Source organism: Pipra filicauda, unplaced genomic scaffold (genome assembly GCF_003945595.2).
Source record: "Pipra filicauda isolate LSUMZ 115617 unplaced genomic scaffold, ASM394559v2 scaffold176_size3548034_pilon, whole genome shotgun sequence".
In the NCBI taxonomy this organism is placed as follows: Eukaryota; Metazoa; Chordata; class Aves; order Passeriformes; family Pipridae; genus Pipra; species Pipra filicauda.
Window position 1 is genome coordinate 269,906 of NW_024104283.1, and position 23,356 is coordinate 293,261.

At 39.5% G+C, this 23,356-nt stretch overlaps 1 protein-coding gene across 7 annotated transcripts in view; it reads right to left on the reverse strand.

Moving 5' to 3' along the window:
- The window catches only part of BVES (blood vessel epicardial substance), a 49,712-nt gene that overhangs the window by 13,742 nt on the left and 12,614 nt on the right, over window positions 1–23,356 (reverse strand). For 2 of the 7 annotated variants that reach the window (XM_039379792.1, XM_039379797.1), the window contains exons 1-3: window positions 18,032–18,089; window positions 6,688–6,921; window positions 4,346–4,470 (exon numbers count right to left, since the gene is read on the reverse strand). In XM_039379792.1, coding sequence (XP_039235726.1) covers window positions 4,346–4,470; window positions 6,688–6,921; window positions 18,032–18,035 — 363 coding nt within the window. In that variant the 5' untranslated portion in view covers window positions 18,036–18,089. Of the gene's footprint in view, window positions 1–4,345; window positions 4,471–6,687; window positions 6,922–7,955; window positions 8,005–12,181; window positions 12,355–12,728; window positions 12,752–18,031; window positions 18,090–23,356 lie in introns of those variants that run through there. The other 5 variants (XM_039379795.1, XM_039379793.1, XM_039379796.1 and 2 more) reach the window with 4 other exon arrangements.

Below are 23,356 nucleotides of genomic sequence, written 5' to 3' on the forward strand. Positions count from 1 at the left end.
TCTCCCGGGAGCCCCTTTCATCCCTGAGCTTCTTGGCTTACTTACAGTAGAAAAGCAAGTCCTGAAAAACAAATCCATCATATTGAAACCACGTGTGATGAGGGAGGAAAAAAGAAAAACCAAAACACTGCCAGCTGAACATCCCACATCTAGGAGCCCACCCAAACTCTGGCAACCGCAATGAGGGAAAGGAAGTTGGCTGAAATCCCAAGCCTGGGAGTCTTTCCTGAATGAAGGCAGGGATTAAGACAGTATCCTGGCCTTCCTGAAAGCTGAGGCAGCCTGAACAAAGCCTGCATATTTGCTGTGAGGAAAACAAATTAGAACAATAAGCATCAGACAATGAAGAAACAAAATACAAAGAGAATAAGGAAAAGCAACCAAGAAAAAATGGCAGAAGAGGCACATTTCTGGTTCATGTTCAACTTTTACTTCAGGACATGCAGGTCTTTTTCTACAAAGCTGCTTTCTAGCTGGCTGGTCTGTGGCATATGCTGATGCATGTGGTTATTCCTCCTCAGGTGCAGGACTCTGCACTTTTTGCTGAACTCCCTGAGGTTCCTGTTGGCCCATTTCTCTAGTCTGGTGAGGTTTCCCAACCTTCTGGCCTATCAGCTACTCCTCCCAGTTTTGCGTCATCAGGGTACACATCTGCCCCACCATCCAGATCATTAATGAAGATGTCAAATGGGACCTAGCACTGGCCCTGAGGTTACACACTGCTAGTGCACACACCACACACTACTATATATAATACGCACCTCCAACTAGACTTCTTACCCCTGATTACCACACTTAGCCCAGCCATTCAGCCAATTTTCAATCCATCTCACTGTGTCCTTATCCTGCACACACTGCAACAGATTTTCTATCAGGATTTTACAGGACATAGTGTTGAAAACCCTAATGAAATTAAGGTAGACAATATTCACTATTTCCTTCATGCACTTCTCTCGGTCACTATGATTATTCCAAGACTATCAAGAATAGCCTCCCAGTGACATCAGCTCTTGTGAGTGTGTGTCATTAAGACTCATGGACCTACTGTGTCCAGTATGTCACCTGATCTAAAGTTAGACTGCTTTCACACTGAATCAATTTCTAGTTAAATCTCACACCAGCAACTACCTTTATATGAAATCCAGGTTAGGAATTTCCTGCACATTCCCTGTGCCACAGTCTTTAATATCTCAGCAGACATCTACACAAAATATAGGAATAAAAAACATACAAAACAAGGAATAAAAATTAACCAGCAAGAGAAACTGTATTCTGTTGGGGATTGTCCTGAACTATTGGATTTCAAAATATGTTCCATATAACTGTGAAGCCAGATGACTATTTGTTTTGCTGGTATGTTCTCCAGGAACTCTTTCATTTTTAACAGCTATACCAATTTAATTTGCACCTCTTTCTATACATGACCACTGCAACTCAAAGAAATACATATCTTCATCTGAAAAAGAAATCTGAGTAGCTTCCAAGACTCCTGAATTCATAATCATACAAACAGACATGAGGGCAAATTTTGGCCCTGGAGTGTTAACTAGTACATAATTCACATTTTCTGATCTTCCTGTAATGAATAATACTTAGAGAGAGCAGGCGTAACTACTTTCTTAAAGACTGATCAGGCTGGAGACTGTACAGCTGGAGCTGTACTTTGGATGGTCTCCCTTAGACTATTCACTCAGGCACAGCTGACTGCTCCTCCAGTCATGCTTGTGGGTCATATTCCAAATGAGCCATATGGGTAGGTGTAGTGTTTTGTTCAGCAGTGGTTGAAATATTCTGGGGTGATGCCAGATCTCCAAGTCAGACACTGATTAGACTCAGCTTCCACTCAGACTACAAAAGCCAAATTTGTGAAGCTCCAAGAAAACAAAACCACAGAAATAGTCTTCTGATCAGAAAAGAAACCCACTGAGATTTTGCATGCTCCATTTAATAAAATAAATATTTAACAACTGAGAGTATCAATTATTCATTTTGTAATACGACTAACTTGTAATTATTCTTCCATTCCTTTCTTTCCTTAAAAACATTATTTGTGAGGATGACCAAAACTGACTGAGATGGGCAATACAATAGCTGCAGAGAGAAAGTCTCCCTCAAAAATTAGTTCTTAAGAATTTTAATTTTTTTCCCCATTCTTTATCTTCCTGTAGGAAAAACACTTAAAAACAGCCTTTGAGTTTATAGTAAACATGTAAGACAGTTAAAAAGTCATGCGTGACTACTAGGCATCACTTCAAGTAAGCTTGTTGATCACAGTCTGTAACAAAGATTCATATGATTTTTTTAAATAATTACTGAAAGTATTATGTATTACACCAATTAAAATAGTACAATATTTTTCATGCAGTGTTCACAAATACTGTGATTTCTTAGCGGAAAGAAGATTATTGAAATTAAGTCTTAATATACTAAGAAACAGCACTACATGGCCAGTCTATCAGAACTAATTCTTGACTAAGCTTTTAAGTTGTACAGGTCATGTAGCTCTTTTGATGGTAACCTTCAGATGAATCTGTGCTCCATACTGGAGGAACAGCACTGTAGGTAAAGCCTTTGTTAACACATGTACTCAAGTAAATGTACTCAATTTATCACCTTGTTGTAGACAGATGCAATTTAACCTTCATCCTCCTCATATATGCTGTGGTTGCCTACTGGAGTTTGTCCTGCAGTTTTCAGTCATGCTGGTAAAGATTTCAGTCTTTCTACCATCTCTTTCATTTCCTTTAAATTCTTCCTCCTTTGGCAGCTTGCTCTGCCTCTACTTAAGTTGAAATCCTCAACATGCACGGTATTTTAGTACAAGTCCAAAGTCTATTTTCCTACATTTCCTCTATCACTTTCTACTGAGAATTCTAGTTTATTCTGTGTAAGAACAGTTTTGCGCCACGTGCATATGGCACACAGTCTATGGGAGTGCCAAGTACCTCAGTTCTGCTGTGGTTACATTGCTAATGGGCAAGGGCTACAGAAATACAAAGAAAAGTTAAAGGCAGGTCCTCCAATTCCTTCTCTCTTAGATGTAATTTTTTTACAAACTTCGATGACTGAGTTTATCAGTCAAGTTTCATGTCCTTACACAATTCCTTCTTTTTAAATCCACCTATAGAGTAGGACTTCTACCACTTAACCTAACTCCTACGAATAATTCTGCTAATAAATTTACTGGAGGATTTAGTGAAAATAGCTGTCTCTTCAATAGGATGAAGTCTATACCATGATGCACAAAATACCCCAGCCTATGCAAACACAGCTTTTAGAAGAAAGAATGTTTCTTTCTTCATTCAGTATTGATTTACACATTGTAAAGTAGTATTTTTTTTACTCAAGCACAAACCAGCACACCATCCTTCTGAGATGCTTCTTCACTCTCCGATAGCCTTTTATTTAGATTTTTGGAAAGGGTTGGATAGGTACGAACCCAAGGACCACTACCCACATTTAAAGATGCATGTCACAACTCACTTTTAAAAATACAAATAAGTTTTAAGGCTTGGTTTTCTCCGGAAATGGATTTCTATTAGCTGTGCACTCCAGCCTTTTGCAAGAATTTCTGACATTGTTGGCCAGTTCCTGTCCCATCTGACAAGATACTAGAGGCCTCAAAATGATAATAAAAGGCTCAGTTGGTGAGCAGGTTGAAGGGGAGCAGGACATGCCAACTTGGTTGGGGGAAAAGACTGTAACATGAACTTGTCCCATATTAAAAACCAGAGTACCTGCATGGGATATTTAACTGCAGACACAAACACAGTCTGGTCCCACTGGTTCTGCATTATCACAACTGCTATTCTGTGTGTACATTAGACAGCACGGCCATGGCCGACTAGCAGAAATACAGTGCAGTTTCATCATATGCTGTATCTTAATGATGATATAAATGGATTGAATAGGCTAAAATAATAGCATTAGCGACACAAACTCAAGAGGAACTTCCCTTTCAGCTGGTAAGATTACTCTCTGAGAGCAATTTAAACCAGAAAGATTTACTACACATCTACAAATGTCTATCTAGTTCTAAGCTATCTCCTGGGCAAGGCAGAAGTCAAGCATCATGCTGCTATGCCAGGAAAGGAGCAAGGTGCTAATTTCTTAGCTGCTTTCTGGCACAGGCTGTGTTGACTTGGTGAAGAGCTTACTTCCAGCTAGGTTGGCTTTGGGTTCTTTTGGTACTAGCTGTTACACACTTCCAGAGTGTGTCTCTGGAACACAAAAGTATTCTGCTGAAAATGAGTACCAGTTCATTGGTTTGCCTAGCAAACGTGGGCAAAATTTCCTTTTCTTGCATCTTACTAGACTGCTTGTGAAATTTAGCTGTTATACATACCGGTCTTCTTTTATACACTAGGTATATGAAATGTAAAAGGTTGACAACCAAAAACACAGAATTCCAGATCATTATGTCCAATGCACAACGATAGAGTGTAGCCCAAATGATGAACAATGCACATCCTGTAAAAATTAAAAAAAAAAAAAAAATAGGTAGTTAATTCCACCAAACAAACATTCCTACAAAGCCATCAAGAATGTGTCCACTGACCATAATTACAATGAAAAGCAATATATTCTACAAGCTGTACTACACTTTGGTTCTTGGGATCATCGCATGCAATGGCAGCTAATCAGCACAACGCTGCAAACAGGCACTGAGAGTAGGTCGATAGCATGGGACTGCAATACTGAAGCGACAGTAATTCAGATCAGGACTGGGGAAAGCAGAAAGGTGCAGCCCATGATGGTCCATTACTAAAATGAAGTAGAAAAGAGATGTGGAAAATTCTACCCTAAACAAAAGAAAAAAATAATTAAGAAACTTTATCCCCAGTATTGAATTAATTAGACGAACAAAAGCCTACAAATGAATGCTTATTGTTCATATCACTAACCTTCGTATCTAATTAGAGACCAAGAGTTGCATAAAAACTTCCTGGAGTCATATGCAGATATTTTTGAAAATTAAAAGGAACTATCATTGCAGCATTTTGACAAGGTCACAGAAGGAACCTGTATAACTGAACAGAACTTGTATAAAATCAAAGAGAAAATTTCCAAACGCTTATTCTTTTTTTAGTTGCCTTACTTTGAATAATGCACATTGCTTTAAAAGGCATGCTGTATGATTAGCAATTCCATTTTTAGCCTACAAAGACAATATTTATCAAATGATAGATTATGCATCAGTGAGTCTCTCCCAGATAACTGTGAGCCTACCAAGTGATCACAGATATATTTTCCTTTAAGTTTCACACAAAGACAAAAAGGAGACAGTGCCAAGTTGAGTGTTCCTGTCTCCATTCTCCCTGAAGATGATATTGAATTAATGAACTCAGTATTATCTAGTCTGTCTGTGCTGTTAACTGATGAGGCAGCACTTCCACACGGATTAGAAAAATCAAAATATAGTGGCTTTCAATCTGTTTATTAATTAGACTGCAAGGGATGGGAGAATACGATGTCTGGAAATATTGAAGAGGAGCAATATTTCAAAGTAGCACACGGGGGACAGGGTCAAAGCAAAGGGAACAGATACCTAGGAACTCATGCTGCCTACCAAGCAGACTTGAATCCTGCTGCCATTGCAGTTTGCAAAACTCTGATTCCAGATCTGCTCAAAATACCACAAGAACTACAGATCAAAGCAGTGGGCTCAGCAAGTGCAGAGCTCCCTTTGCTTTTAAAGCCAAGCACTACACAGATAAAAGGTCCTGCAATGCTGGGACCTTCGGTCATCTGTGCAGTTTGTTTTAATAAGTTACCCTATAAAAACTATAAAACAGAAAAGGCAAGATCATTGTAAATTCAACAATAGAAGTTCTATTATAAAATTGGCCTGCACTATTATACCAACAAGCACTCACTTAAAAATACTTAAGCATGCTCTTGTTGGATGGGATGTATCTTTCTTGCACTGTAATGACTCACTACTCCTTCGATCACAAGGATCTTGTCCCACACAAGGCAGAGGGGCTTTGAAATAGCTGTGGGACTGCAAGCGTTACAAATGAAACCACACTTGCTCAGTCTCAAGCATGCCAAATTTAGGTTTTCCTCTCAAGTCAAATTCTGGTATCACGAGATTCCTACAGTGGTAGAAGAAACGCTACTGACTTCAGAACACAGACTGCACTCCCTATCAAAAGGTAAACTGGCAACAAAAATAACTCTGGTGACCCGCAAGTGCCACATGTTTGAACTCAAAATAAAAGAACATGTGGGCTGACAGCAAGCTTCTCAAGGAAAACCTCACCTTCTGCAGACATACTAAGCCAGTGCACCAGCCAATATATAATCCCAGTATTTCCTTGAAACCTAAAATAAAGGCTTTAACGATCCATAGACACAACTATGATCTGAAATTTAGTGAATTTTAAGCAGCCAGTCACATCTGAAGTTAACAGTGTCCACTTGTCTCCAAACCTTTCATAGGTTTGAAATTGTAAGTTACAATTCTGGAAAGTTTTAAGAGCCAAGGGTTGTATCATCTTTCCAGAAAAGGTATGTTGGGGTCAAAACGGGTCCCCACTTAGACCAAAACCATCTTCAGAGTACAACAACCATTAATATAGGCAGTAATTTCACCAAAAATTGCAGGGACCAGCTCCATAATGGTCAAGAACAGTCATTTCTGTCACAGGAAGGTTGCAAATCTGTCCAGAATAATTCTCCTACCTATGGTGAGCAGGCCTCGCAGAAAAATCATATGAAGATTCAAAGTAGTTGGAATAACCAGTCCAACTGCAAAGCAAATATTTGCCACGTGGAAAACAAGATGATGAATCTCTTTCCAGTTTTCACATGCAGTCTCATTAAAAGGTTCGAGGGTGGCATTTTTAAAGTCTGGAACAAAACCTAGTGGGGTAACAGTGAGTGGGCTCATTGCTGTAGTATTCATCTTGGAGACACCTGCGCGGAGAGGAAAAAAAAAATCATCATGCATTAAACTGAAATATAGTAGACATACTTATGGATTTTAGGGCTATTTTCTCTCTTTCCAGGATATATTTTCCATTATCATTCATGAAAAATAAATCTACAAACGCTTTAAAAAGGTAAGCTAGATCTATAGTTCAGTAATGCTTTGCTATCTCTTTCACTTAAGAGCTAGGCTTGAAGAATGGAACATTTCAAAATTTGGACTATATGTACATAATCAACAGTAGCTGCTATGACTGTCATTGCTCAGGAAACATCCTATGTGCCCTTCCTAGCCCTACACAAATAAAAATCACAATTTAATATTCCATTTATTGAACAGGTCCACTATCCTAGGCAAAGTAAATACCTTAGAGAACTTAACCTAGATGAGAATTAGAAAAGAAAAAAAAAGAAGAGGTTTATGTAGCATTAGTCTCTCTTACGGCATTCTTCTAAATAAGCAATGTAAGATCTTGAAGGAGGAACATGTGCTGTTTGATTGATTTAAAAAAAGTCAACCAACCATATAAAAATCAAAATCAAAGAACCTCAACTTTTGGCTTTCTTGCAGTAAACTTGGAGGTCTCCTAAGCCATGCATCATCTTGCACACATTAACCAGAGTACACAAAACACCCCCAAACCACTTTGAGGACAGTAAATAAAAAAAACACAATTTCTCTTCCCAGATGATCAGATGCTATTAAACCAGAAAGGGAGATGACCAGGCTGCTATGTCTTTTAAGGAAATAGTTTGGTCTACCTAGTATGAGCAAGCTTACAAGACCTTTGTCTGTCTGTGCAACTCCTGGAGAAAAAGAGACAGCTAAAGAGACTATTTCGAATCTAAATATACATAGGGGGTTTTGTTGTTGTTGTAATAATAAAATATAGCATATATTCCTCTCACACCAATTAAAAGGAAAAAAAAATATCTGTGGGCAAATACTTTGCCAATATAAAATAAAAAATTACTATTAAAAACAAACTACAAGGAGAACATAGAAGATTTCAAGACACTACCTTCAGAATCTTAAAAGCTGCTCTCTTTAGGGAACTGCAGTCAATGTTACATGCATTCCAGGAGGTCTTCTCAACCCAAAGCACTTCCCAGCCGGAGGAACATGACTGTTCCTAGACAGACTGTCAGAAACACAGGAGAACCCTTCTTCCAGCAAGGCACATATGGTATCTCACTGCCACAGCAGTAGAGATCATATGGAGCTGAGCTTGAGTCTCATTAATGAAATATATGCACTTCATCACTGAGCAAACATGCAACATGGTGGGATTTGCATTCAACTAAATTCTGTAGAGACAGTGCACATCCCTGCTGTGTGTGATTACTAAATGTCTTGTAATTAATCTGCTCAGCAGACAATTCTGAGTTGTAGTTACTACAGTTAATATTTCCTCTAGACTTGAATATACTCTGAAGCATCTCTGCTACTTGAGAGTGTTTCTTGGGGCTGTGAAGCAATTTTGAGTTGCTTCATCCATTTCTTTTATTATTGTCTCCCAATCAACCTGTGTACAAGGGATAAGCAAGCTGGACAGTTTCTGAAATTAATCAATGTTTTAAACCCCTTTCAAAATAGTGGGAAGAAAAAAATCCTCAACCCTCTGACAGTTTCTCTCCAATGCCCAGAGACTCTCACAGCTAAGGTGTGCTACAGAATATGCAGAGGCATCTTGCAGGATCAAACACTAGCATGGACACAGTGTATCCATATCTGGATTTAAATTATTTTCAAAGACAAAAAATTAGATAACTCTTTACCAAAATATATAATTCACATTTCTTAAAAGACTGCTTTCCTCTTTTCATTCCTACATTAGTTATTCACAAATATTAATTAAAATGTGAGGTTTTGTCAAACAAACTGTACACTTAACTGTTATCAAATATCAGGTCCATCCAAACACAGTCCTACTGTCTTTCAGCTCTTCCAAATGAATTCATCAACAGAATCAGGAGAACAGTTTAACTGTCCTGACAAAGACACTCACACAGATAGCCAAAGTGTGAGCCTATGCGAGGCTGCAGGACTGGCATTTTAACACGCTCATAAACAGAAGGCAATTGCTAACTGGATAACTATGTCTGTGCTCATCTCACACACATCATGGTGCTCCCGTTGTTTTCAAACAATATAAACTCCCTACACTGGAACAGCAGGATCCCTAGATGTTTTACAAAAAGTTTTCTGCTGAATTTCTACCTATATTCAGCCTTTCACTGCCCAGTCATCCGCCAGTAAAGGCACCACTTAATGTGCCAACAGAACAAGTAAAGACAACCAAACTCACATACAGACATAAAACCAGCCTAAGTCCTTCAACTCAAGATCAAAACAGGCTGCAAGAAGCAACTTCAGCTGCATCTGATCATAAATCAAAGAAGCCTTCTGGATGCTTGATTTTTTTAACAGCAAAATTTTGTACATCACTGTGAGAATCGAGGCTACCTTACTCTTTTAAGACTTGGCTGTAAAGCATCACACATTTGAAGACTGGAAACCAAATGAGCCAAATTAAATATACAGCACAGGACAATCTCATTCTCCTCTCAGCCCAGCGAAAACACTGCTCCCCTTGCTCTTCACATATACTGATGCCTCAAACCACCAGCCATAAAGTGCTGTGATGTTTCTCCAACAAACATAGACCAAGTCGTTTAAAGCATCTGCAGTTGTAAGAAGATGTTCAATGCTTCTGAAAGTCTGGGCTACCTACTTAATTACCTAAATTACAACCCAGGAACCTAAGTCTACCCACCTCCACTTTTTTAATAAGCTCAAAGCCTTTATATGAATGCATTCAAACTTCACTTACTACTCAGAAACAATGACTGCAGCTCCCCTAACGTACTGGAAAACAACAGAAACCTGCAGAGCTTCTCTGTCACAATGGTATTTTAAAGCTGACAGAAATAGACTGCAAAGTGACACAAGGACAGATTTTGACACTGGCTCTGAATTTCAACTATGGAGCCTGCTTGAGAATGAACAAAAAAAGGCACACAGGCAGAGTTACAAGCTGTAATGTAAAGTGTTTATCTACAGGTAACACTACAAAGGCAAATATCCAAAATGTCATAAACAACATTGCTGTCACTTTTAGATCAATTCTTTAGTCCTAGCATCTACTGTTGTCAAATAATACTGAAGAGTGAAGAAAAAAAGCTGCAGACCAACAAATGAACAAATAATTACCATTTCTTATCTTCTGCTACTTCAGAGAGCCAAAAATTCATTTTGAAAGTACAGTATCAGACCTCTAAAACTCTAACTTAGGGTTATATCTACTAAGGATTAATATAGCACAAGACTATACAGTCATATGCTTAAGTCTTCAATGCAAAGACATGTATTAGTATCAGGAGTTAAAAAAACAACCAACATAGTCAAATAATTTTGGAAATCTTGGGTAAATAGCCCAAGATTGAAATGAAATGAAAGCTTTATGGAACATAAGACAAAACATTAAAAGAGTATTTTTTTAATATCCAGTAGGTTGTCCATCATATGGATTTAGATTTACCAAACCAAGAATTTGAAAACTTAGCTGATTGTGAACTCAAGCCTATTTGCTGTCCAAACAGGAGGGGGGGGATAAACAAACAAACAAAACACAACCAAAAATAGACAAACAAAAAACCCCTCGGTCACACTTTAACATTACATCTATCCAAAATTAGGATTGTTAACAGCAAAGTCTGTTAATTTTTTTTTTTGCATGAATTTGATAGAAAGTTAAGATAAAACATTTTGGGTTTAGGTCAGAAAATGCAAATTCTCAGAACGTAAATGAGGTAGCTTACTCTAAGATTTTGCTATGCTCACAACATCTTTATGCAAACAGCCAGACTTCTGAAAGTCATTCCCAAAAGATTTAATCTCCAAATATTCAGACACAGAGATGACTTTAAAACAAATGGTGATTTTATGTATACCCACATAACATTCACAGAAGACAGACACGGCAGAAAAGTTTAAAGCAGTTGACTCTAGTATGAGAACCAGTCAGCCAAGCTGATACGGGACAGTGCCAAGTGTCCCACTCACATCATTATCCACTTTATTGAGATTATTCATACCCCACAGATTTACTGGTCAACATTACTCAAGTTAGCTTCTTAAATCTTTGCCTGAGTATGTTTGCATAACTTTACAGTCAATTAAATTTTACAGTCCATCATTTATGTAGATAGATTTTGTGAGTCTAAAGGAAAAACAATAAAATTCAAGCTAAATTTTTTTTTAATTATACCTGCAGAATTTTTAACTACTTTTCTATGGTCTTGTAGTACATGAGCCGCATAGAGAATTTAGGCAATCAATAATTCTTTTGCTTTTGTCAGCTGAAGACAAACTACTAGAGCTAACATAGCTGAGTTAATTACAGCTTAAGTTACCAATTTCATTTTTTGCAATGCCACGGGAGCGAATGGGAAGATAAGTATAAGAAAAGATGTATATCGATATGCTCCTTGTAGCAACTATAATTTAATTGTATTGACTACAGAAATTTGTTAGTCACTTCAGTCACTTTCTGCAGAATGAAAATATTACGTTTTCCTAGAATAGTCAACAAACTATTCACGCAGTGAGAAACACTCCCAGGTACGCTCGACTTGACAGCAGCGGGGCTGCGCTGCGGCGATGGAACTTCAGGGGCGTTTGGGCTCGCTCTCCCTTCTGGTCACATCACTCACAGGTGCGCCGAGAGTTGAAATTGAGGGGGGGCAACCGCAGCTGCCACCCCGCAGCCCTGCTTTGCGCTCCGAAGCTTCATTTTAGCCCACAACGTGCGAACGCCAAATCCACCATTCATACAAAACAATTGTGAAAGTAATAAAAAATCGAAAAGTACCAAGCAAACCCTCCTTTTTCCCCCCAGAGGGCCATTTCCAAAGCTGCAACCCCGCCAAGGGCCATCGCCCGGCCGTGCTTTCCCGGGGCTGTGACCGAGCGGGCAGGACTGTCCGGCAGCCGCGCCCGCAGCCCGGCACGGCGAGATCCGAGCGCCCGGGAGGGGAACGCGGAGACTGGGGCAGGACGGCGCGTTCTCCCCCGTCGCCGGGCAGGTCAATAGCGAAGCTCGGTGCCCGCCCCTCCTGCCACCGGTGGAGAAGGGCCCCCGGCCCCGGAGGGACCCGGCGGCGCTGCTCCCCACCGGCGCTGCTCCCCACCGTCGCCCCCGCGCTCCCGGTGCCGCCGGCGCAGGGAGTCAGGAGCGCCCCTTACCTGCCTCGCGTCCTGGGAAAAGTTTCCCGGCCGCCCGGGACAGGACAGGGACAGCCTGGAGCTGCCGCTCCTCGGCGCTGCCGGCAGCGCGTCCCGCGACGGGCACGGAGCCGCGGCCGTGACTAAAATAGGCAGCGGCGGCGGGAGCTGCGGGCGGCGCCAGCGCCGGGCGGGCACCGACACCGACACCGAGCGGCCGCAGCGCGCAGGCGCCTCCGCCCGCCCCGGGGGGCTGCGGGCGGGGCGGGGGCGGGAGCGGCGCCGAGCCCCGCGGGGCTGCGAGCATCACCCCGGGCACCCCCGCCCGCGTCGGGGCCTGTGCGTACCGAGCAGCGCCTGACCGAGGCGCCTAAACCAGGTGGGGAGAGCCACCCCGCAGAGGTGCAGCCGTGCGCTGCAGGGTGAGCCCCGCGCCCGGGCAGCCTGCCCGGCTGTTGAATGGTTAAAATTAGAAGAGCTGAATTCTCCCCTAAACGTGTGGCAAGCAGTATTGCCCCTACATGGAGCCACAGCAGCCCTTATAAAATTGCTCTTCTCAACTTGGCACCTGCGGTGGTTCTTTGTCATGAGCATGATGTTTAAGAGATGTCACCAAGTTTGCTCGTGTGGCAGTTTGACAGCTCCCAGAAACGACGTGCCTCCAAAGAGGGACGCTTGTGTCCTTGCACGTCGGTAGACTGCTCCGCGGATGTCCTGTCTTGCCCCCTCCTGGACCACCGGTCTTGCAGGGCAGGCAAAATAGTCACCGAGCCTGCCCTCATCCCCAGGTGGTTGATGAGTAGCATCCAGTGATGAAAGACATTCCAGATACAGCCTATGGGCAGCCCATCCCATCCCAAAATCTGACTGTCAATGATAAATTAGGACTGCAAAGGCAGAAAAACCCTTTCAGTACATTCTGATGAGCTAGCTACAAAGTGGGGTTATTTTTTCAGCAGCCAAGAACATATGGTCAGTATTATACCTAAATATATTTTTAAAAGTATACAGAATCCCAATTAATTTTTGAAGTAACTGTTTATACATGTACACATCAACATGTGTCCCAGGGGGCTCTACCTTTGGTTGTTCTTGGCTTTACACCTTGGAGAAGAGATCTGGATCTTTCCAGGTATGCGTGCATATGAACAGGGGTTTTTAGAATCTTGCTGCCTGATCTGATTTTCAAAAATATATTATGAAATGATTATAAAGGTCTTGATTTGAGACTATGTTTCCTCTGACTGGCCAACCATTTTTATAGATGTACTTGCTCTTTCCTGAGATATGCAGAAGGGTAAAAGAGCTGGAAAAAGGGTAGGAAGAGTGAGTCAGGATAGCATGGCTACAGGAATGGTCACAAGTGATTGCATCTAGCACGTGTTTGAGATTGACAGTATTCAGCTATGCTTGCTGGAGCAAAGCCAAGTAGCTTCCAAAAGCAGCACAAAGCAGAGCTCCTATCCCAAACTAAACTGACATGTAAGCATTTTCTAGCACAGTACTGAACATTATGCGTTGGAGAAGCACAGTTTGTTGTATCTTCCATAAAGTCTTTGTACTTCTCTGATTACCCTCCAGGTCTTCTCTAATTTTGGGCAAAGCCTTGGTGGTAAACAGCATCTGCTTAGCTCAATGCAAAAAATGTTAGTTAGGAAAGCTTGGCAATGAACTAGTATCTGCAGCCATGTGAGGATGTAGAACTTTGTCCTGACTGCAGCTAGTCTCTTGGGATCTTTATATTTCAGTATATTTGTGATTAAATGCCATTTCCGCTCTGTAGCAGAGCAGTAAGAACCAAGACTACATTTACTAATGTAAATGGTGGTATCTAGTACAGCTGTCAGTAGAAAGAGAGAAATGAGTGAGGATCTGAGAGCTGCCCCTATATGCTGTCTCTCCAGGAGGAGCATAAGCAGATGGAGCATGTAGACATGGCTTTGAGGGACTCTACCCACTTCTAGAAAAAAACTTTTAATAGAATCACTGGCACTATTTTATATAGGTAATAACACATAGTCCTAGGCAGATATTAATGGCCATGATTTTATATAACCTTTAGTTATACAATAAGACTAGATAATATTATCTATAGTTATACAGATAACAAACTTTCTCCAAGTAAAATATATTAAGTAGAGTTTCTCCTCTGAAAACAAGGTCTCATGTACCATAAGAGAATAGGCTGGTTTAATTAAATTAGTTTAATGTCCTACTGTTAAACCACAATAAAGACTGGCTTAACCTCCTATCTTTGTCAATAAAATTCAAGTTCATTGAAGTGTGCTAATATAAATTACTCTGTCAGAGGAAAGAAATTAAAACTGTTTGAATTTACATGGAATTGACTTCAAAAAGACAGATCAATTTTTAGAGATTTGTGTTGAATTGATGCATTTTGTTAGCAGAGACAGGTTTTAATGGTGTTACAGCTGTTCATTGATGCAGGCTTCCTCTCTTTCTTCTGCTATTAAAGTCTTGATACTTAAGTACTTTCTCAAATTATTTAGTTATTTTCCACAGTAGAAAATGTCACATGGGTGTTACAAATTGCTCAGTCTTGTTCCTTATCTCTAGCAACCAGCTTTGTGATCCTCAGCAGTTATACCCTGACCTCTTGCAGCCTGCCTGTTCTCCTGTATTTCAGGGAAAATATCATCCTGTTGATGATGCAGGGAGGTGTTGGAGGTATCACGCAGGAGTTCAGAAGCACAGTTGAGACCAGAACCTCCCTCTCCTGCCTATCAGTTTAGCCTAGCTGAGCATTGGAAGACTTTACTAAGAGGATGATAAAGTAACTTTTTGTAAAATTGCAAGCACTCTGCCTCTTCCAAATGAGAGCCTGATTCTGTAGCCTTTTTTAGACAAAGTTTTCACTAAAGAGAAAAATTGCTTTGTATTCAGGATCCCAGATGTGCCAGGATGACAGGGCTATTTTCAGACAATGGCAAGATCTATGAAACATTTCCATTTATAGTTTCAGGAAGCGTATTCAGCATCTACTCTAAACTAATCTTTTAAACTCCCTCTATAGACAATATAAGGGGGCTCCGTTGGAAAGTAATTAATCCTGTGTGTATTTGACAACTGTCTGGAGTGGGACAAAATACACTGGCAAATCCCATCCCAGTTGCTGAAATTATTTGTCATATAACTGAAAAATTACACGTATTTTCCACAGAAAATTTATTTATATGGATTTTGCTTGAAAGCATCCTCAAGAATTATGTTTTCTTAGAAGGAAGTTTGTATGGCAGAGATTGTGAATGACAAATACTCTCTTGGCTTTCTAATATTCTGGAGGTTTATTTAAAAGGAATATGTGCGTTCCATGCATTTTTAACTCAAGCCTCCAAGAGACACTTTCTGATGTATTATCAGGCAATTCTTCCAGTGCAACACCTGCAGGGAGCGTGTCTCCTGTTAATACAAGACAGGCTGTCCTCTTGTTTGAATCCAAGGTATAAAACACCATATCCCAGGGCTTCCAGGTATTTGATTTAATAGTATAGTAAATGATTGTTGCAAACTTAGAGCCAGGAGCCAACTTTCTTCTAAAATAATCTGTCTAAGCATGCAAGTTTTAACAGAAGCACTGGTTGTTGTAGATGTTTATCCAATGGGTACATGATCCTGAGGTATAAGGACAGAGTAAAATTGTTTGCTATTAAAATTATCTAAACTGTACAGAGTAAACAATTTATTCAGTCACACTGAACAATTATCCCTGTTCCCAAATTATGCATGAGCGGTTCCCTGCTGACACTTTATTTTGTATGTTCATTATTTGAAATTGCTCAGTGAATGATTTCTATGAACTGCTTGCAAGTGATTTTTCTGGGACTTGATGGAAGGGCCTGCTCTGCTTGCTCTAGCTCTACTTAAATCACATGATTCCCCCCCAAAATAGGAGAGCTGATATAAAACAGGTTGGATTTCCTAAAGCAGGGTCATGATGCGCTTGTCACTGCCCTGCCAGGGCAGCTTGCTAACCGCATTGGGGAATAGCAGGGAGCCTGTCCTCTGGGGGTTGGCTTCTTTCTGGAAATACAGGAATACCAGAGATGCAGTTTGACTACATTGCTTGTCTGGAACTCAAATTGCTATCAACATGTCGCTCTCTGCTAATGTGAGGCAGCTCTTGCTTCACATAAAACTGAAAGACAAGTAATAGAGCCATGCTTTTGCATTGCATCTGTCCTCTCATCGGGTGACAGCCCATTTTTTAGGGGTCCCTGCTACAGCAGATTTGGCAGCACTGGGTGAACTGACTGTGATTTTTCTGTTCCCTTTTTGGACAACTTCCACGCATAAAGAAAGTTCAAAATGATCATGCAGAGATATCTGTGCTAATCCTGAAATAAATCCATTTCAACTGCAGCTCTCAAAGTTCTCTCTGCAGAGATCCTTGTGAATTTATATGGGTCTGTGTGACTGTCTTTATAAACCAAAGGAATTGCGAATATTGTTGGAGGACAAATGCACGCATGCTTTTGGGTGTTGGTACAATGACAATTAATGTTCTGTTGCAGTATTAGTCCTTTTTGGCTCTACATTTCGATATTCACTGGTGGCTATTTTTGAGAAGCAAAGGCTAGGATTGAATCTCCAAGACATTGCATATTAGCACCATTATTAACAATTTTGTAGGAATTTTTAAAATTATTGATGAGGATTTAGAATTTTATTTAAAGATTAGAAAAGGAACAATATTAGAAATTAGAAAAAATTATTAGAAATTAATAAAAAAATTGGAAAAAATAACAAGTGTTTAACACATCCAAAAGGACAGACAGAACTGAAAAAAAAACAAACCTAACTTAAAAACTTGAAGAAGGAGGACAAAGAGAAGTAGGGGGAGGCAGAAGATGAGTCTAAGGAATTATTTCAACAAGCGACAGAGAAAGCATGTAGGATTTGAGAGTGAAAACACTCCACTGTCTGAGGGGGAAGAAAAGGTAAATAGATTAGCTCAGAAGAACTTTGTATAGGCATGAGGTAGCTTTTATAGATACAATTTTTTTCTTTTCAAAAATACACAGAGAACAAGACTGGGGAGAAAAACACCAAGGAACACACTGGGGAAGAAAGTAAGCCAAAAGAAATATTAGGAACAAAAGTTCGAGAGCAAAAAGCAAACCAGGAATGCACAAGTTTGGTCCAAATGCACAGAAATGGGTTGATCTAGGCTAAGCACCAAGCAGGAGCATTTTATGCACTTGATCAGATTAGCAGTCCTAAATAAGAGACTTTGAAATACTCCTTGTTTTAAGCATAAACCTCAAGGTGATAATAAGCACCCAATTTTTTAATTCATTGCCTCCTCCGCCGTTTCTGAAGAGTCAGCACCAAACAGTTGCTAAGGAGTGTCTGGTCTGCCTTTGGTGTGCACCCCATCTATGCTGCCTGACGCCAGACTTCAACTGTGGATATCATGAAGCACTATCAACATGTGTTCTGAGTTACAGCATGCCACAACTGCTTCTACCTACCCTGATCTTTGAGAGCAAAGGTAAACACAAATGCAAAAAAATCAAAATTGGGAATCCTTCTAATTTCAATGAATAAATAAGACCAGTCTTCTGAGTAATGTTTATTATACTTTTTCGTTCTGTAAAGAAAAAAGCAACAAACAAAACCCTATTATATAGGGTTAAAAACAGGGATACAGACTGCAATAAACATACATATATTTAAGATTATTGCTTTTGCATGTAGCTTAAGTACATATACCACTGTATAAAGCAGTTTCAGACCTAAAATGGCAACAAAAATGGTAGACAAAAAAGTACTAATAATTTGTAAAATAAAAACCAATATAAAATGTTTTATGTATCAGTATTTATTGTATTTTTTTCTACTAGTACTTACTCATTAATTCTTTAAATAATGAACATATATACTGAAAGGACACTATGCTTTTGAACAAGAAAATGGAGATCCAGTGAGAAACAGAGCATAGTCCTGAATGTATAATTCCTTCTTAAGAAGTACTCCATTCCCCTCAGTAGGAAGATCTGCTTCAGAATATCATCTGAGAGGACATGACCTTTCTGTAAATGAAAACAGGATAGTTTTTCTTCATACTCAAAATATTTTATCTAAGCTAAAATTCTTAGTAAAATAGAATAGCTACTACAACAGAACTCAGTGAAAGTTTTAAAGATTTTAATGTGAGAGAGTAAGATGAATGAAGCACAATAAGGATTTCCAGCACAACAGCTGTTTTATAGAAACTGCTGATACTCATGCCTGTGTATCCTGGTAGAAGTGAACTGGCTTGCCTCACTTTTGTTATGGAGTAAGTTATTTTTCATTTACCCTCATGTGAGAGAATGCTTATGGGAAGATACAGGGTCACACCTAATGTGTTTTAAAGTCATCCCATATCTTACCTGCCAGTATCCCACCCTTGTAGACATGTCCTGCAGTTGGGCCCTGGAAGTCCAAGCCCAGCACTGGGTATCTACATTGTCCTGTACTCTTATTAGGAGTCCCTAAAACCTACACATGGGAAACACTACACCTATATGTGTGCTTCATCTCCACTGAGCCCAGACTCCTGCAGGCTGCTTGGGATCATCCTGCCAGAATCCCTGCCTGGGGACAGGGACCTGCTCACCTCCTTTTACAGATCTGAGATGCTTTAATGCTTGCCTATGATGGGCAGTTTCTATAGAAGGTGATGGTGGTGCCCACTTCTATACAATGACATAGTTAGAGCATTTATCCATTAAATGGGATTGTTGGCTTCAGTGTCTTTCTTATCCTAATGGACCTTACTCCCAGAAAATTATTATATCCCCCTATATACTACATGATATAGTTTCAGACAAGCTTGGATGGAGAGTAACCATTAGATACAATGAAAATGATGAGATTCACTGCTGAAATATTTACCACTATTATTTTATTGCAATTGTTTATTTATATGACTTTGGTGTCTGAGTTCTTGATCATGTATCTTTTATCATCCTTCATCTTCAAAACCTCACTCAGGCAGCGAAACAGTCCTGCCCTCACGATGTACCATCAATCCCTCTAATTAGGAGCTGCAGTGGAACTGACAACTAAAAAAAAATTGCCTGTGAATCCACAGCAGAAGAGTAACTGCTATAAAATCCTTCTGCTCCTACAAGCTTTTGAGAATGTCCCATCTTTTTTTGCAGTCCAGAACAATATTTAACAACGTTTGTAGCTTGCAGAGTGATGATTTGGGTCCAAACCTTCTGCTGGCAGAACCCCCTGCAAAGCTACCCTCTAGGAGGGCATTGCTAGCCATGGTTTGGGACGTGACCCAAAATCTAGAGCTCAAAGATGACATGTTTGCGCTGCCTTTCTCCTACACGCTCCTGCTGATGAAGCTCAACCTACATGGTTTGATTCATCAGCATGAGGTGGCTTGATTCACATGTCAAGTTCAATTAACTCTTTTGATTCCCAGAGAAGCAGAATTACAGTAAGCAGAAACTGAAGGGACACAAAAATCTACAAGAAAGGAAAGTTAATGTGAATTAGACAAACATAAAAAAAAGGGTGTTCTCCCTTGAGACCTCTGAACCTATTATATTTTAATACATATTAATGTAAACAAAGTAAGTATTTTCAAGAGGGATTAACAAATCAGCTTAAATATGGTATTTATTTTGTTATATAGTAAAAAAATTCTGTCATACAGCAACACTCTAGGGAGGAAAAATATGCATTCAATTATTACAGGAGTAGAAAGAAAAATACTTAATCTGTTCACATCTGAATTCACCAAATAGATACTATTTTTTCCCTTTTCTATTTAAACAGTTTTCTTCTATGTAAATAGCTGCAGATTTGTTTCACTTTTAACACATGGTTTGCAATACCTGTTTATATGATCAATACAATACTGTCTTTTAATTTTTCATATACATTGAGACCAAATATGTCTTATATTTATCATTTACAATAAGCAAAATCTTTTAAACACTTTTTTTCCTGAAAATGCAGTATCAACATATTATTTAATTACTACAAGCATATACCTTTTTTGTGGTATAGCAAAACTATGCATTTTCATCCAATCATGTATGCAGCTTTCCCAGCTTTATCCTAGCACAGAACATATCTCTATATGTATAGTTTGCCATATTTCTTTCCATCACTGAGTTTCCTTTGAACACTGTCATACTTGCTGGGCAATTAATTCTTGAAAACACAGAACCTCAATGGCCCTCCTCAGTCACCAAGTCCAGCCTCTGTTATCACAGGCAACTGAATAAAATAATCTTTTTCATTAAGCACTTAAAATTTGCCTTGCAAAAATTATTAACTATAACAGTACATTGGGGTATGTCCGCTCTGGTTATTCTGTAGTTTGTGTAGTTTTGAGTGGAATTGCATGATGAAAAGTGTTAGCTGTACTTACCCTGCTAGTAGTTAAGAAACTACTACATAATGAAAGAATTGCAGGGTCAGTCCCATGCCCCTAAATAGGCAAGACGTGCTTTGAAATTCTCACTATACATTGCTGCATCCAACAAATTAATTTGCCACAAGCCTGATTTAAAATAAACCTCTCCTAGACAAAACCTGTATGAAGTTGAGTGCTCTCTTCCTGTCCCCTACCTCCCCATCCTGTTTTGGACCGTCCTAGGCCATATGTTTTCCTGGCTTGTGCAGTAAATTTGAACCCTTCTGCAGGCTGTAAGGGCTATTCCAACACGATGTCCACAATTATAAAAAGTCTGGAAGATAAACTGATGCTGATGAATGAGTAAAGCATCACGTGCACCAGATTCTGCCACTCTTACCTACAGTAGTATACAAATCCAAACATAACCCCACAAAAGGTTATGGAACTGGTAAAAATGTAAAATGTGAGTAAAGGGGAATCACTGCATAACAAGAAAAGGATTCATTGACAGCAACATGGACTTAAGTATCCATTTGCTTAAACCGATTATGAAGGAGGCTGATCACCTCACTGATAATTATTCCCGAGTAGTAACAGGGGCTTAAATTGGATGATGCTCAAGTCAGAACTCCATCCTAGCTCCAAATGTTTACTAACCTATAAATAATCATAGAATCATAGAACAGTCTGGGTTGGAAGGGACCTTTAAAGACCATCTAGTCCAAGCCCCTTGAATAAGCAGAGATCTCTTCAAATAGACCAGGTTGCTCAGATTTTGAATTTGAATGTTCCCAGGGACAAGGCATCCACCATCTCTCTGGGCAGTCTGTTTCAGTGTTTCAACACAGTCGTCATAAAAAGATTCTTCCTTATATCTAATCTGAATCTACCCTCTTTGAGTTTAAAGCCAGTACCTCTTGTCCTATCGCAACAAGCCCTGCTATAAAAATTCTGTCCTCATCTTTCTTATAAGCCCCCTTTAGTAAGTGAAAGGCTGCAATAAGGTGTCCCTGGAGACTTCTTTTCTCCAGGCTGAGCAATCCCAACTCCCTAATGACTGCACGTATAGGATATCACAAAAGCTTGTCTGATTTCACTGACATCAGTCTTGAGTCTTCGCTCAGGTAGATTACACAGCCCTCCGAAAACACTGGTTTACGAGATGCATACCAGAGAGTATTTTACAGTATGTTTTAGAAATGCTGTCCAGATTAAAAAAAAAATGAAACAGAAGTAGAGCAGGCTTGCTGTCTTGTTTCCAGTCCTTTTGTGTGTACTTATATTATTGTAGATATATATGCCCTGAATTCTACAGCTGAAATGTTCTGCTAGTCATAACTCAAACAGATGCTGGAAAACTAGAAACAATTTTTAAAAGTGACTCAAAGCCCAAAAAGCACAGTAGCAACAGCTAAACAAGATTAGCTAAGAGTATGTTCAGATATTGACTCAGATGTCCTAGTAGAGATTTCTGACAGTAACTGATTTCAGCAGTGAAAAGCATCACAGAGGATTGTGTTTGGAAACCAGGCTGAAACCAAGGCACACACCAGTCACAAAGAAGAAAAAAATTACCAAAAGTATGTCACAAAGCACCTATCACTCCAGAGCAGGTATCTTTCTAAGCAGTATGCTATAGTTTAAATAGAATATAGAAGCTTGATATAAAAATTGGATGAGCAAGACTCCTTGGTCTTATTTTGAAGGTGAAGATGATCAAATTAGTTAACTTTAGTAGGATCAGAATTTAGTAAAGACAAGTTTTCTTGATTATATGGGCCAAACCTATATATTCAAGAAAACTGAAAATTAATCATTTATATTACACCTAAATCTAGAATAAGATCTCTTTTATGTATATAAAATATTTTTATTTTTGTAGATTGTTAACACATGAAACATTGAGTATAAACTTCATATTGGTCCAACATGTGTTATAGCATGAGAAATTTACATATTCTTGTTATTTTATCAGAATGAGGGGTGGGGGGTTATTTTTAAATGGCCTGTTAAAACACAGTGTAAGGTTTTCAGAGCAACTCGGCCAACTAAAGCAGAGAGGGATTGTGAGGCACAGCCCAAGTGACAACACCCATGAGAGATGACGCACTTCTTACCCACCTCAGGCACCATTGACAAATAGGACAAGATAGCACAATCACAGCACTGAAGTTACATGAGAATACCTGTCCTGAGTCATACCAAGGCCAGGTAGCCTGCTATCCTGTCCCTTAACCATGAAAGTATAGGAAGAGGGCACACACAGCTGTACATCCTTACTGCACACTGCCAGGCAATGGCACCGTGTTATCATCTTAACAGGTCTTTAAAAGCCATCAATGAACTCTCTGTTTCCATTTTTTTTAATTCTGTTTTGACCAGGACAAAGTAGCTCTGTGACTCAGGGACTTTATGCTCTAAGTAGTAGATAGAGAATACAGTGCATGGAAGGGTTATGAGAATGATTTGGAGATTATCCCATTGCACGCTGTGGTATTTATGTTTGTCAGATTTTCCTCTCTGAGAAAGTAATATAAAGCTAAAAGCAAAACTTGTACAATGTTATCTGCTCTACACTGAAGGTCCTTCAAACAGGAAGTGTTTCATATCACTTCTAATAGCTTTCTTATACATATTGCATGATTATCTTTCAGCATAAGATTGTATCATCATTTTACGTCCTCCATCAACAACTCAGTTCTAAACTCATATGTATACCCACATATGAGAAAAACACTCAGTGGTCATCCTACCAAACAGGCCAGCAATTTTAAAATATTAAAAATACGATCTACTTCCAGATATAT